This window comes from Liolophura sinensis, chromosome 13 (genome assembly GCF_032854445.1).
Source record: "Liolophura sinensis isolate JHLJ2023 chromosome 13, CUHK_Ljap_v2, whole genome shotgun sequence".
In the NCBI taxonomy this organism is placed as follows: Eukaryota; Metazoa; Mollusca; class Polyplacophora; order Chitonida; family Chitonidae; genus Liolophura; species Liolophura sinensis.
In genome coordinates this window covers 24,284,663-24,301,122 of record NC_088307.1, presented here as the reverse complement: position 1 = coordinate 24,301,122, position 16,460 = coordinate 24,284,663, and the positions used below count along the sequence as shown (strand labels likewise).

Genomic DNA, 16,460 nt, shown 5'->3' with positions numbered 1-16,460 from the left:
TTGTGAATAATCTTTCCTGAAAAATTTGACAAACAGTGGTATTGAACCCACATCGATCTAAGAGAAACATGTTTGACATTCCATGAAAACAAAAATTTCAACCCTTAAAACACTTTTTTCAATGAAATTTCTGCACACAATCATTACGAAAATGAGGCTAAAAAATGATTTGTTTGTGTCATAAAAGCTTCATAAAACTGTGCAAATTATTTCTCTACACCTTTTAGTTGTCTCAGAATGTTTCAAACTATTGGTCACAGAAGTGGCTGAAAAGGTTGAAGAACTTCCACTGAGCTAAAATTACCTGGAGGCCCAAACAGAATGTAAGGAGTTGGACGCCCCTGTCCCAACACTATACGAATCACAGCCTCCTGCTGACGTTGGTTGAGGCATGTGTTAAACAGTTCCAGGGGCCCCGATTTTAGCTTCCTGAGACCTTGGGATCCAGGTGCAGGCGTCCTGTTCACAGGCATCACCATCTCGGATTCTCGACACTGGGGGATCCACTGGGGCAGCTTGGGCACAACTTCCTCAGGGAATAACACTGAAACGGAAGCACAAAGCTATAACATTGTTCAGGCTGAATATACATTTGATTGTTGTTTAACGTCAAACACAATGGTGGTCAGTTTTACATGTATTGGTCATGTAGGTGACCGGGTCGTACCTGAGGTCTTCCAGCAACCTGCGGGTGGTCAAGGAGTTTCCCCCTTGTTCTGCCCAGTTTCCTCCCACCATAATGCTGACCACTGTCATTTAAGTGAAATATTCTTTAGTACAGTGTAAAACACCAATCAAATGAATGAACCATCAGGATGGAGGAAACACCTCCGAGCAGGATACCACTTCTGACATTTACCTGAACAATGATTCTAATACACAGTACAATCCTGAATTTTGTAATTTACGGTAATTAATACACGCACAGAGCATCAGTGAAGGAACACTGCCTCATGTCAATGCACTCTAGACATATGCAAAACCTCATCACAATACACTTAATGTACATGTTGTGCTATTTGAGTGAGTCAGCGCTTGGGGTTTGACGTCGTACTTAACAATTTCTCAGTTATATGACGATGCAGGAACAATTGAAGTGCATGTAATGTGCCTCCTTGTTGCAGGACGAATTTCCACTGCTATTTTATCTAGTGCTGCTCCACTGAGACGACTTACCGAAGGCAAGTAAGCCGCCCTGCTCAAGCCATTATACTGATATGGATCAACCTGTCATTGCACTTCCCCTTAATGCTGAACGCCAAACGAGAAAGCTACAACTTTTTTACAGTCTTAGGTGTGACCAAACTAGGACTGACCCCAAAGTGTGTTGTACTGTTTGAGATACCCCTAACATTTACATAATCCAGGTTAACTTAGATGCACCAATAACATCTAACTTTTATCATGTTAGCTTTGTTTCACCCCTGACATCTATCTTTAACCATCTTAGCTTTGATTCACCCCTGACATCTAACTTTTATCATGTTAGCTTTGATTGGCCCCTGACATGTAACTTTAACCATGTTAGCTTTGTTTCACCCCTGACATCTATCTTTAACCATCTTAGCTTTGATTCACCCCTGACATTTAACTTTAACCATGTTGGCTTTGATTTGCCCCTGACATTTAACTTTAACCATCTAAGCTTTGTTTCACCCCTGACATCTATCTTTAACCATCTTAGCTTTGATTCACCCCTGACATTTAACTTTAACCATCTTAGCTTTGATTCACCCCTGACATCTAACTTTAACCATCTTAGCTTTGATTCACCCCTGACATTTAACTTTAACCATCTTAGCTTTGATTCGCCCCTGACATCTAACTTTAACCATCTTAGCTTTGATTCACCCCTGACATTTAACCTTAACCATCTTAGCTTTGATTCACTCGACCTCTATCTTTAACCATCTTAGCTTTGATTCACCCCTGACATCTAACTTTAACCATCTTAGCTTTGATTCACCCCTGACATTTAACTTTAACCATCTTAGCTTTGATTCACTCGACCTCTATCTTTAACCATCTTAGCTTTGATACACCCCTGACATTTAACTTTAACCATGTTGGCTTTGATTTGCCCCTGACATCTAACTTTAACCATCTTAGCTTTGATTCACCCCTGACATCTAACTTTAACCATCTTAGCTTTGATTCACCCCTGACATTTAACTTGAACCATCTTAGCTTTGATTCGCCCCTGACATCTAACTTTAACCATCTTAGCTTTGATTCACCCCTGACATCTAACTTTAACCATCTTAGCTTTGATTCACCCCTGACATTTAACTTGAACCATCTTAGCTTTGATTCGCCCCTGACATCTAACTTTAACCATCTTAGCTTTGATTCGCCCCTGACATTTAACTTTAACCATCTTAGCTTTGATTCGCCCCTGACATCTAACTTTAACCATCTTAGCTTTGATTCACCCCTGACATTTAACTTTAACCACCTTAGCTTTGATTCACCCCTGACATTTAACTTTAACCATCTTAGCTTTGATTCGCCCCTGACATTTAACTTTAACCATCTTAGCTTTGATTTGCCCCTGACATCTAACTTTAACCATCTTAGCTTTGATTCACCCCTGACATCTACCTTTAATCATGTTAGCTTTGATTCGCCCCTGACATCTAGCTCTAACCATCTTAGCTTTGATTCACCCCTGACATCTAACTTTAACCACCTTAGCTTTGATTCACCCCTGACATTTAACTTTAACCATCTTAGCTTTGATTCGCCCCTGACATCTAACTTTAACCATCTTAGCTTTGATTCACCCCTGACATTTAACATTAACCATCTTAGCTTTGATTCACTCGACCTCTATCTTTAACCATCTTAGCTTTGATACACCCCTGACATTTAACTTTAACCATCTTAGCTTTGATTTGCCCCTGACATCTGACTTTAACCATCTTAGCTGTGATTCACCCCTGACATTCGCAGATTACTAACAGATCTTTCCACATATGACTGGAGAGGAAGACAGCAGGAACAGCCCTTAAACTCACAGCGATCCCACTAGTGAGAGGCTGATGGGTCATGATGTTACCCTAGCACTCAAATCACCAGGCAACAGAGGTACCTCTAAAAAACACATAAATAAACATCGCGCAAGGGATTTTGTAATTTACAAGAGTACATCACCCTTGCGTTATTGTCCTGATAAGACAACCAGTGCCACCACTAACAGTTACTTTAAAATTACTTGCCCTCTTATTCAATGCCCATGTGAGGTTAAATATAGAATTTTACAAAAATACAGGTAGGACATCTTTTGATCATGAGTGAATATTGACAACATCTCTTACCTTGCTCGCTAAGCTGTAAGGCCATATCAACAGCCTGGTGACATCGGCGTATAGTTGACCTGAAAATAACAAGGACAGTTTGCTATCTCATTTGATGCAAGAAGTCAAAGGAAACCACAAAAACACTGAATTGCAAACATTTTGTATCCTTTGTAGACTACTTGTCAAAGTAAAAATGACATTTAATATTTTCTCCTAATTTTATCAAAGAAACATAGAAAAAAGTTACTCCTTATGAACATTTCTCTCAACAGTCAGTTTTAAAGGGGAGTGATTGATGTTTAAAACCATACTCAAAAATTTTTCACCTCTTTGATGGAGGTCAGGTTTATGGGTGAAAGAAACTGGAGTAAGGCCTGGAGTAAACCTGACAAACCTCTTGACACCAATCCACAGTGGCCGAGAGTAAACCTGGCAAACCTCTTGACACAAATCCACAGGGGCTGGGAGTAAAAATGACAAACCTCTTGACACAAATCCACAGTATTCAAGAGTAAACCTGGCAAACCTCTTGACATAAATCCACAGTGGCCGAGGTGTTTAATGCGCAGCGCAGTGCAATGACCCAGGAGTCTCATCAATGCAGTTGTTGTGAGTTCAAGTCCAGCTCATGGTGTCTTCCTTTCCAGCTGCATGCGGAAAGGCCTTGCACCAACTTGTGGATGGTCATGGATTTCCCCCTGGCTCTGCCCAATTTCCACCCACCATAATGCTGGCCACCTTCATGTAAGTGAAATATTTTTTAGCATGGCATAAAACACCAATCAAATAAATCAAATAAATAAAACAACAAGAGTTAGATTCAAAAACACAGCCTCACTGGTCATTGGACTGCATGATAGTCGCAGCCTGTCTGTGCTTGAACCACCATACGTTTTAATAACAAATGGTACCTGTTAAACGTGAAGACAACATCGTAACTCTCTCCCTGGAAATTCTGGTGAAAACTGCCATGAAATTTCACGAGAACTTCTTCACTGAGAACCTACAACATATCACATGAATAAATGAATTATTGAATTATTAAAGACACAGAAAAAAACTTAAAGACTAAAATAAAGTACCCTAAATGACCATAAATTTTGACCATGACTTTGTCAGTGCCCTATACGCACCCAGGCTGTGCACTGTCTGTAGTCTGTTGCTGCTCTGTACGCGCTCTGGTCACGTTCTGTCCACGTTCTGGCCACAATCTGGTCACACTCTGGTCACGTTCTGGTCACGCTCTGGTCACGTTCTGTCCACGTTCTGGCCACGCTCTGGTCACGCTCTGGTCACGTTCTGTCCACGTTCTGGCCACGCTCTGGTCACGTTCTGTCCACGTTCTGGCCACGATCTGGCCACAATCTGGTCACGTTCTGTCCACGTTCTGGCCACGATCTGGTCACACTCTGGTCACATTCTGGCCACTTCCCGACAAGCCTAATCATCAAGACACGGAAGTAACCCGTTACCTCCGCAACAATAAAATCTATTAAACAGTTCTGTGAACAATTGCATTAGTGGTGTTATTATCGATGTTGTAAATAAATGGTTCCAGTTATACACACCGTATGCTCAGAAGAAGTTGCCGCAGAATCCAAAGTTTAAATCTCCAGTAAATCTAAATAAATCAAAGTATTTTTTTGAATAGTGTTCAATGGTCTATCACCTGACATATACTTCATATTAGGGTTGTCTTAGCCTTTCATATTAGGGTTGTCTTAGCCTTTCATATTAGGGTTGTCTTAGCCTTTCATATTAGGGTTGTCTTAGCCTCTAATAAGCTACATTCACATTTCAGAATGCGCTACACTACACTCGCCACAACAATGCTGATGTGATCTAATTAGCACCCAGTCACAGATAGTGGCCTTTGAAGTTTGATGCTGCAGCTGCTTTTCACTGCCAATAAAACAGCGACATTACAAAGAAGGGTCTCTGTGGCTTAGTTCGTTAGCGCGCTAGCGCAGCGTAATGACCCAGAAGTCTCTCACCAATGCGGTCACTGTGAGTTTGAGTCCAGCTCATGCTGGCTTCCTCACCAGCCATATGTGGGAAGGTCTGATAGCAACTTGCGGATGGTCATGGGTTTTCCCCGGGTTTCCTCCCACCATAATGCTGGTCGCCGTTGTATAAGTGAAATATTCTTGTGTACTATGTAAAACACCAATCAAAGAAATAGATGAAAAAAAAAACATTTCAAAGAAATACTTTCTACATGTAGTTGGTATATCCAGTTTCTCCACTGTTTTTACTATAAGTTATGGGGACACAATTTCCAATACAGATATTTCCATGAAACAGCTAATTAACATAGTAAGCATTTTTGTTACCAAAAAAAAAACGCGGCCGTCTGAAATTTGCTGTATATCAGCCATACATGCACACGAACATTGATCCATGGCAAGATCTAGTTAGAACCAGGACTGGATTTTGTCATAGAAATCTTACATTTATACTTAGCATTAGCCGCCCCTCCCCCACCAACCCCCTGAAAATAAGATAAAAATATTGAAGCAGAGCGAATCAGAGTTCATTAGATGTCATGTGTGTGTTGTATTTGGAATTTTTTTTTTACCTTCCTCTTCCAGACAAGAGTTCATTTCATGGTCCATTCATAGATTTATGTGTATGCTCAGAAAAGGTCACCGTAGAATATAAAGTTTCAAATACATTTTACTAGAATAAAAAATTACATAAATAAATCAAACTGTTTGTATGAATAGCGTATGTTTTATTCAGAACTTTTTCACCTTCCTCTTCCGGACAAAAGTTCACGTCAAGGTACGTTGGATGCCATGCCGGAAAGGCAAGGCAGACAAGATTCTATGAGGCTATAAACATGACTGAAGATCTTGAGAACGATTGGCTGAATACAAGTCTGAAAGCAGCACAGACTTCCCATAATAAGGCCCAACAATTATGTCAGCCCTTAGCAATAACAAAGGCAAAATCAATGTTGATTAATCAACAGGCAAGGATATTTGAGCTTGTATTAACCAAAAAAGCAGATACTAAAACAAATCTTGCATGGATGAAACTGTTCAATGTCATCCTCATGAAATTAAAGCAATTCATACCATTCATTTATGATGTTCAACACCTTACAATGTGACCTCAATTTTGTGCCCAGACATGACTTCATGACTGTGTATTTTTGTATGAATGCTTGTCTTTGTGCTGAGAGAGGTATGCCCGTCATGACTTCATGACTGTATATTTTTGTATGAATGCTTGTCTTTGTGCTGGGACAGGTATGCCCGTCATGACTTCATGACTGTATATTTTTGTATGAATGCTTGTCTTTGTGCTTGGACAGGTATGCCCTCCGTCATGACTTCATGACTGTATATTTTTGTATGAATGCTTGTCTTTGTGCTGGGACAGGTATGCCCTCCGTCATGACTTTATGTCTGTATATTTTTGTATGAATGCTTGTCTTTGTGCTGGGACAGGTATGCCCTCCGTCATGACTTCATGACTGTATATTTTTGTATGAAAGCTTGTCTTTGAACAGTACATGAATTATTGTTCATCTCGAAACGGTTGAACGGTGATGGTGCATGTGAGGGTCAGTTGAAAAATTTGACACAATCTGCGCTGATCGATTTTTTGACCAAAAATCTGCTGTATAGCTAGCCTCTTTAATTAAAGAAACATAGGAGCTTTGGCCAAGTTCTATAGCAGAGTAGTAGGCTACAGGTAGTTGGTAGCTGTCTTCCATTGAGCCCTCCGTTACTCAGATATAACGTTTTTAAAACTGTAGCGTACCTCATGAATGTAACCCGCGTAGCTCAGTCCATCCATACAGCCTGGCTCGGATAGGATGACCTTGTCACCGATGAGGAGGGAGGGCCTACCCTCAGCCAGATCCGGGACCCCCAGGCACAGAAACTCCCCCACGCGACGAAGACACACCTGTAACCATCGAGACAAAACACAATCCACATGACATAGCATTGAGAATAGACATATTTATCTCCCCCTGGCAATAGTTTTCTCACTTGGTAGCCCGCAAAGATGCCCAGGTTCATGCGCATATTTAATGTGTAGCTTTTACAGCGAGAAAATCATACCGTTTCTCTCTTTCAGAGGTACATACATGAAATCAGGCAATGTAATAATGGCATGTTACCTTCGAGGGGTGATTTATGTACTTGTTTGGCTATTGACACTCGTGTCCCTCCTTGTGTTGAGGGACGGGCAAGGTTGAACACAGGAAACCAATAATCAACCATGAGAGTTCCTGCATGACAGGATCCAGGTTTGAACCTGGGACCTCCAGCATGCACTCTAACCTCTAAGTCATCATCGTGCAATCACAAAGTATTTGGTTGATTACTGGACTGCTTTTTTTTTTTGACGCCATACCTAAGAACTTTTAACTTCTACAATGACAGTCAGTTTTTCAAGTGAAGGAAACTGGAGTAACTCTCCCAGTGATAGGATGTGATATATAACAGATATGCACACCGCTTTGTTGGAAGGCAAAGAGCCTTCAACAAACATTAGACAGCACAAATGGCCACCAAGGCTGATGAACTATGATACCAGGAAAATCTACAAATTTCCTTGCTAAGGCCAGGATTGATTCACTGAAAAAAAAATTCTTTGTTGGGTGTATCCCAACCGAAATCTAAAAAATTAGATTAGGTTGGGCTTAGAGACCACTTTAAGAATGTCAAATGGGCATCCCAGACAAACATACAGTCATGGAAAAAATTATTAGACCACTCATATTTTCTTTGGTTTCTTGTTCATTTTAATGCCTGGCAACCCTAAAGGTGTATTAACCGAAGATTACAATGAATACGACAAAAATCCAGCTGATTCCATAATACTTTGTCGTATTTGATATGCTTTAAGGTCAGTTGTATTCCTAGGGTGTATGCGAGGCAATTTCATGCTTTCCAAAAAACTGAAGATCTCTAAGACAGCAGTTCATTACACCAAGAAAAAGCAAGCCGAACATGGTACTACAAAACTGCTAGCTGGTCGAGCCAGGAAACGTCTTTCTACCCCACGAGATGACCGAGCACTCATCCGGTCCTGTATCAAGAATTGTCGTCAGACCTCCAGAGACCTTAGAAATGAGTGGGCATTGTCAACAAATGTGACTTGTTCAGCAAGAACAGTTCGAAACCGACTTCTTGAAGCTGGTCTAAAGTCGCACAGGGCACGGAAGAAGCCCTTCATCAACGAGAGGCAGCGGAAGGCCCGCTTGCGTTTTGCGAGGGATCACAAGAGTTGGACTGTTGATGATTGGGCTAAAGTTCTCTTCAGTGATGAATCCAATTTTGAGTTGATGCCTACTCCAGCCAACTTACTGGTTAGGAGGAAGCCTGGGGAAGCCTACAAACCAGACTGCCTTGCTCCTACTGTAAAGCATGGGGGTGGATCAGTGATGATCTGGGGTTGTTTCAGTATGGGTGGAACAGGACAGATGCAGTTGTGTGAAGGGAGAATGAACCAAGTCACATACAGAGCTACTCTTGAAAACAGTCTTCTTCCATCAGCTGCTAAACTCTTTCCTGGCTCGAATGACTGGATTTTCCAACAAGACAATGCCCCTTGCCACACGGCAAGGTCAGTTAAAACCTGGACAGAGAACCGGAACATTCGAACCATGAATTGGCCTGCTCAGTCACCTGATCTGAATCCAATTGAAAACCTGTGGAATATTATCAAGTTCAAAATGGAGAACCACTAGCCCAAAAACAAAGCAAATTTGTTCGAATTTTTGCAACAGGAATGGGCTGCTGTGACCGCAGGGCAATGTAACAAACTGGTGGAGAGCATGCCAAGGTGCATGGCTGCAGTCATCAAAAACAATGGGCATGCAATCAAGTACTAACTCCCCCATTGAGACTGAGAGTCATGTGACTACGTGACTAGGAGACAGGAGAAAAAATGAAATGCCAAAATGTTTTTGAGAATACAGTTGCTACATCTACAGATGTATGAACTTAAGTGATTTTGGTCATTGTCAAGAAAGTCATAGAGAACTGATAGATATCACCTCTTAAATAAAACCCTTATGAACTATTTCTGTTTTCATCACTTTCTTTGCCCAAACAAATGTTCCTTCAGTTGTGCAAGGTTTTAAAATGAACAAGAAATGGGAGAAAGCAAGGGTGGTCTAATAATTTTTTCCATGACTGTATCATTAACAATGGCCTCACCTGTTCCAGATCAAACTGTCTGATGTCAATATCCATTTGAATCTCCTCCAGGTGTAGTAAGGTGTGGAATTTACCTGTGTAACAATCCATGGACAGCTCCTGTAGTGAGTACAGGTGGGCAGTTAAACCAGAAATCACACTTTGCAAGTCTACTTAAATCTTCCAATACAATTTTCAGTTCAGTTTCGATTTAAAAAAGTGCATTTCTATATGCAAAGAAAAGCCATAAAATATCATTTTTGGTGCTCAAAACTTACATTTTCCCAGTACGATATCAGCCTTCATTTCTTACTTGATTTATTTATTTACTTGATTGGTGTTTTACGCCGTACTCAAGAATATTTTACTTATACGATGGCGGCCACCATTATGGTGGGAGGAAACCGGGCATAGCCCGGTGGATCCCACAACCATCCGCAGGTTGCTGGCAGACATTCCCACATACGGCCGGAGAGGAAGCCAGCATGAGCTGCACTTGAACTCACAGTGACAGCACTGGTGACAGGCTCCTGTGCCATTATGCTGCGCTAGAGCACTAACCAACTGAGCCACAGAGGCGTGGGACACTTTAACGATGTATATATCATGTACATATACATTTAGTCTGGTGTTATCTTTTCTTTTAAAGCTGCAGCCAATACTGAATTTGAACCTGTGACCTCGATGAGCCTCCTCTTTCAGAGAAAGCGTATTAACCTACCTGTTGCAGGTGTGGACGGACTTCTGTCAACTCTCCCTGGTCAAACACACAGTCTCTAAGCTCATCAGGGACAGGAAACTGTGGTAGGCGCTGGGGTAGCTGGAAGCGACCACGAAACCTGTTGAAAAAATGAGTTCCTTTTTTTACTTGACTACAAATTTGTAAAATTTGTATTAGTAATTTTACAAATTCCCCGGTTGAACAGCCCAGCCATCCTTAAGTCGATCAGATATGACTTCACCCATTAGCTGTACCTAGCAGCCAGCTGGATATCAGCTAGGGCAGTAAATCTATTGTTTTTGGTGGAATTTAAATCATCATTACATGTCTCAGAAGCCCTCCTGATAGCACTGTTTAAACAGGTTATAAACTTTATAGTCCAGACCCAAATCTGGACACTAATCCTTTAAGCTGAATAAAAACTCATGAGGTAAAATGGATAGATAACTGAAAACTATCTGTGGAAATACTTTCATTCTTTTTTTTTTTTTAGATTTAAACGGATTCAAATGATGGAGTTAAAATGGTGGGTTTTATGAACTGATCTTTGTGTACTCAAATGTCACAGAATGTTGTTGTTTTTGTTTTTGGTCACTCTAAACACATCTTTAGGTGTTGTTATAACTGTCATTACCTATGACTAAAAGATATCTTAAACAATTTTCACAAAAAATTCTCCAATAGGTGAATCTAAAGAAAAAAAAAGTGAAGTGATGTCAGATTATTCTGCCACTAGCAATATCATCCATAAAATTCAAACTGTTTCATACATTTAACTCTCTTGAAGAAAATGTAAAAAAAATACATGTGAGCCTTTATGAGCAAATTTTTCAGTTGTCTGTCTGAGAAATCTTGGTTCATTTCTTAACTTTCTTTTATTTTAACCCATCAGTCTTACCTGTTGATAGGTCTCTGACCAGGTACAACCCATCCAACATTTTTGCCACTGCGAGCACGCTGAAATGTCTCAGAGCGGTTCCCCTCGTAACTGTTGCTTGGGACTGGCTCTATGTAAAGTTGATGAGGGTCAGTGACATTGACTGACAGCCGTTGCCCTATACAGAATCCATTGAACTGTAACACCAACATCTGCTCTTCACTGCCTATGTAACTGAAACAGGGCTGGGAAATTAGTGCTTATCAATCTACATGTAATCAACAAAGAGAAAGAGTATTTTATTTTGTTCATATATTTTTCCCCAGTTTTAGACAATAAACTGCATTTCAGGTACAAGATTCCACAAAACATGTGAGCCAGGTGTAAATCTATTTGTGAAGTTCCTTATTTTAATGAGCTCAACACCTCAACAATTTTTCACCTGTTGACAGCAGTCACAGCCAGTCAAGTTCAACAGTGAAGGAAACCGAGAAGAATCTGAGGGAAACCACCACACTTTGCCATTTACCTGATAAATCTCCTGTCTTAAAGCTACCGTCAAACCACCAGGAAAAGGCTCCAAAATGGTGGCATAACTGAAGGGCTAGGAAATAGGGAATTTTCAAGTCAGAACTCTTTTCTTGCTTAAGGTAAAAAAAAGTACTACTGTGTCATGTGATCTATCAACAGTGTTGAACTTTCACCGGGAAAAACTATACTGATCAGCTATGTCACCATGTTTCCAGAGTAAAAATGACACCTCTTTCCTTCTGACAGGAACTTCTGAGTTTACAAAAGTTCACATCCTCTGTTTTCTTCAACGTGTGCCTCCTGCACTCTAAAGTTTGAATTTTTTTTCAGATGTCCATGTAGTAAATGTAATCTACAATAGCCACATGGTACAGCCCGACCTTTAGACATAAAAGAATTCCAACATGAAACTCTCATACTTCGACAGACTAGAAGATCTGTTTGCTTGTTTCATGTTTAACTTTCTAAATTATGAAAGTGATAACGCAACAGTGACTACATTTTCATTTATTCATTTGATTGGTGTATTAAGCCGTACTCAAAAATATTTCACTTATACAACAGCGGACAGCATTATAGTGGGTGGAAACCGGGCAGAACCCGGGGGGAAACCCACGACCATCCGCAGGTTGCTGCAAGACCTTCCCACGTACGACCAGAGATGAAGCCAGCATGAGTTGGACTTGAACTCACAGCGACCGCATTGGTGAGAGACTCCTGGGTCATTACGCTGCGCTAGCGCGCTAACCAACTGAGCCACGGAAGCCCCAAAAGTGACTACACATTGTATCTCCTTTTGCCTTCAAACCAATGCCATGTATCATATTTATACTGCTGCCTCACTGGAACAAATGGATCCCATATCCCCCATTTCATTCATTCATTTATCTAACTGGCAATTTATGCCGTAAACAAAAATATTTCAATTATGTACAACGGCAGCCAGCATTATGGTGGGAGGAAGCCGTGCAGAGCCTTGGGGAAACTCACGACCATCCGCAGGTTGCTGGCAGACCTTCACCAATACAGCCGGAGAGGAACACCGCTCCTTCAGGTGCTATGACCTTGACTTTATTCCATTCGAGGTGAAAGCCACAATGACATCACATCAAAGAGAGATACATGTAAGGGACCAATGTGTGGCAGATTTGGTTGACCTGCATGTATTTGCAATACAATATTACCTACAAGCTGTAAATACATAATCTTGATTGACAGTTCAGGAAGGTATAATACATACCATGAGAAGACAACAGGTGTGACACTCAACCCAATCACATCTGGGTTGTATGATTGTACAAATTAATAAACCTTTTATTTTTCTTTAGCATTACCTGTATAGATGCTTAAGTACCTCGCACTGAGTTATGAAGTAGTGACAGTTTATCTACAAGCGTTCACAAGCATTCACCCACACAGAGAGACATATACTTGTATGCAGTTGTGAAACAGATGCCAGACAATGAGTTGTCTCCCTTACCTTGCCTCACACACCACAGCCACGTACAGTCCCATGGCTGGGTATAAAATCGCACTTTCATTGGCTGCTACATCAGGGTTTCGCTTCTTTCCATTGGCTGAAAAGTGGGCATGTTCAAATATGAACTTGATACCCTTGACAGAAAACATTTTACTCTGACCGTGGATATGGCATCCCCGTAAAGTTTGGATCTGAGTACCGTGGTTTCTCACCCAAACTTCACGAAGTTTGACTTCTCCTGAAGTCAATGTTCCAAAGTCAGTGTCTCCAGAAACGTAAATCCCATTTTTATTTTTACGAAGATGCTGCAAGTCTTCTTTGCTAATCGGAGCCACTGATCCAACATTGATAGGCCTGAAAATAGGTAAAAATACATGATTATTTACAGATTTATTAATTCGATTTGCGTTCTACGCCTTTCTCAAGAATATTTCACACGATTATGGTAGGATAAAACCACGATGTAATCCCGACCATTTGCAGGTTGCTGACAGATCTTCCCTTGTTTGACAATTATTTACAGATTGACTTATGATTATTTATTTATTTATTTAATTGGCATTTTACGTCATACTCAAGAATATTTCACTTACACGGTTGCGGCCAGTATTATTTGGGATGAAGCTGGGCTTGGAGAAACCCACAACCATCTACAGGTTGATGGCAGACCTTCCCATGTATGGCAGGAGACAAATTCAGCACGAGCTGGACTTGAACTCCCAGCAACCGCATTGGTGAGTGGCTCCTGGGTCATTACCCCATGCTAGCGTGTTAACCCCCTCGGTCATGGCGGCCCGTTCATGATTAGTATTATATGCTAGGTTAAAAAACATATTTCACCTTTAGGATTGTGGCCAGGGGAGTCTACCATTTTTTTCAGCAACACCTGACAAACATTATGTGGTAAAGCTGAGGCCCAGCTGAATTTAAATGTGCTACATAAGTGGTATTCTAGAAGCTGATAATATGCAACTACAACAGAATATGCTTGAATAAACACTTTGCAAACATATGAAAAGGTTGAAGAATTACAGTAGCTTTCCGTACCTTTGAGGTGTGACAGAGTTAAAGGCTGGGCTGAGGCTGATGGCTCTCCACACACATTGTCCCTGGGTGCTCTCCAAGGCTCTCCCCTTCACGATGTCTCTCTTCCTGGGGAAATAACCTGGCTCAATGACACCCACATGGTAAAAAATACTGCGACTGTCCTTTGTTTCAACATAGCCATGATCATCTCGGATGGCAGTTATCTCCCCTTCAAACTCCAGTGTACGTAATGGGTAAACTGAGACAGCGCACAGTAAATCGTCATCAGTTGCCACAACCTCGGCCTTGACCCAGTCGCCTTGGAATGCTTCATACTCCGAAACGCAAGCTTCTCCATTAAATGTGATGCTATCGTTGATACATCCCTCCCCATCAGCAAATCTTGTAACTTTACCGACGACATCTTCTTTTTCCACAGGACTTTCCTCTTCACTTGCCACAGCATCCACAGAACTGCCATCCCACGTAGAGGGAGACAACTCTGCATCCCACACCTCGCTCAGGGCCGTCACCTGAACTCCTTTCCATCCCCCGCCCTCATTTTCTTGCTTCGAAACTACGTTCACCACGTCACCAACAGCTGGACGTACTCCGCCAATGACGTTTGCAAAACTGAAATAAATCTCTCCTTCCACAAGTCCATGTCCACTGTAGACATGTGAGACTTTTCCTGTGACCGTTTTCCACTTCGGGTGAGTGGGTGCTCCTTCATTAAGCGTGCCATCATTGAGGTTAGTCTGTTCATTGTCGTCATCTCCATACCACAAATAACTCGCAACCCTCTGCAGGACAGTGAACATCGCTTGTGGGTGGTCTTTTAGATTGTATTAATTGCCTAACTTCATGATGCTGGCAGTGTGTAACTCATATTATGCTGATAATCTGTATAATTCAAGTCTAAATGCACTCCTGAAATCAAAAGATAAATTAATCTTTTAATAGTAATTGATAAAAAAGTCATTTCTAATTAAAAATACCAGTGCCTAAAAAGTTAATGAAGAATTGGAAGTTTCAAAATACACGTACACATTTTTAACAATGCAAATTCATAATGACCTAAAAAAAAAAAATTGGATTTGGTAGCAACGTTACAATAGAGCTCAACACCCACCTACCCCCTTCCCCGCCCCCTTCCAGCAAAACTTCAGCTCAATACATTATAAATAAATACAAATTATGAAGTCATGAATTTTGTAATTTACAGTACTTAGCTTTAACAATGATCCCGTACCCTGCAGTCATGATCCAGTGAGGCAGCAGTATAAGTCATGCAGAGCGTTTTGAGATACCTAACATTTACCTTAACCTGGGACTAGTATAACTAATATAACTCTTATATTAGTCCCAGCCCTAACATTGATTTTAATAAGCCAAATCGTCATTTCAGGGGTGTCGCCAGTTCACGCAGATATAAGCAAGATAGTTGGAAGTCCTCGCAAACTAATGTAGATAAAAGACGTTATTTTACGGTAGTTGCTAGATTGAAAACACGCCTGTCCGCTGCTTCGATGGCACCATTGGCACCTAACGTAAAATTACCTCTTTCGCAGTTTGCGCGAGCTTCAATCTGTCTCGTCGATATCGACATGAACTCGCGAGCCCGCCAGAATTGGGCTCATACACAATCCACTAATGAATTTCGTAATTTACAGTAGATGACATGCAAACAACGCATCAACAATGGAACACTCCCCTACTTCCATTGTGCTTTACATGAAGGCAAAATCTCAGTACAAAACATTCATTACTTTTTGAGATATCGACACTAGCATTTTGTTTTTAAAAATGCTTTCCCTATTATTGGACGCCGACACCCACTCTCGGGTTATGGCATAAGCTATGCTAGTACTTTGTACAGGAGAGCTAAAACAAAAGACTGCAGGTGACTTCTGTAGCATCTAAGTTACCCACAGTGGTCAGGGTGATATCTTGAGCGCATCACTATGCAGTTGTTGTTGAGATATAGCACAGATTGCTAAGGCTAGCCCTAGAATTGTCCTCGTTGAGAGGTAGGTGTTCTTTATCAGGTTAGGAGAGCATCGATGGCTATGCCATTGTTGTATAGTACAGTACTTGCGGCCACAGTACAATAAACGCAAATTAATTTCTGAAAAACTTCTACTTTCACTTTTGCACACATGGCTGCCTTGCACACTACAACAACAAGAAGAGCAACAACATCAACACTGACAACAGTCATACAACTTGACAGCAGGCTTTTCCGACAAAAACTGCAATCTGTTGGAAATAATTGCATACGAAAATACTTATTTTGTATCCTTTTGCAAATGTGTGCACTGACAAAAGCCTGTTAAGCTTACGTAAAACAATGTTTTAGGTCTTC

At 41.0% G+C, this 16,460-nt stretch overlaps 2 protein-coding genes across 2 annotated transcripts in view; both read right to left on the bottom strand.

Annotated features, from left to right (window-relative positions):
* LOC135480168 (RNA helicase Mov10l1-like) overlaps positions 1-13,380 on the bottom strand; it is a 31,243-nt gene extending 17,863 nt beyond the window's left edge. Inside the window, 8 exon segments of the mRNA XM_064759934.1 lie at positions 305-544; positions 3,318-3,376; positions 4,211-4,302; positions 7,071-7,217; positions 9,482-9,580; positions 10,182-10,299; positions 11,080-11,292; positions 13,070-13,380. Coding sequence (XP_064616004.1) covers positions 305-544; positions 3,318-3,376; positions 4,211-4,302; positions 7,071-7,217; positions 9,482-9,580; positions 10,182-10,299; positions 11,080-11,292; positions 13,070-13,218 — 1,117 coding nt within the window. The 5' untranslated portion in view covers positions 13,219-13,380.
* A 717-nt stretch (positions 13,381-14,097) lies between these two features.
* LOC135481004 (RNA helicase Mov10l1-like) lies at positions 14,098-15,006 on the bottom strand. The gene has a single exon (XM_064760934.1). It carries the CDS (start codon positions 14,914-14,916, stop codon positions 14,098-14,100), a length of 819 nt encoding a protein of 272 aa, XP_064617004.1. The 5' UTR covers positions 14,917-15,006.
* Between the last annotated feature and the right edge of the window lie 1,454 nt (positions 15,007-16,460).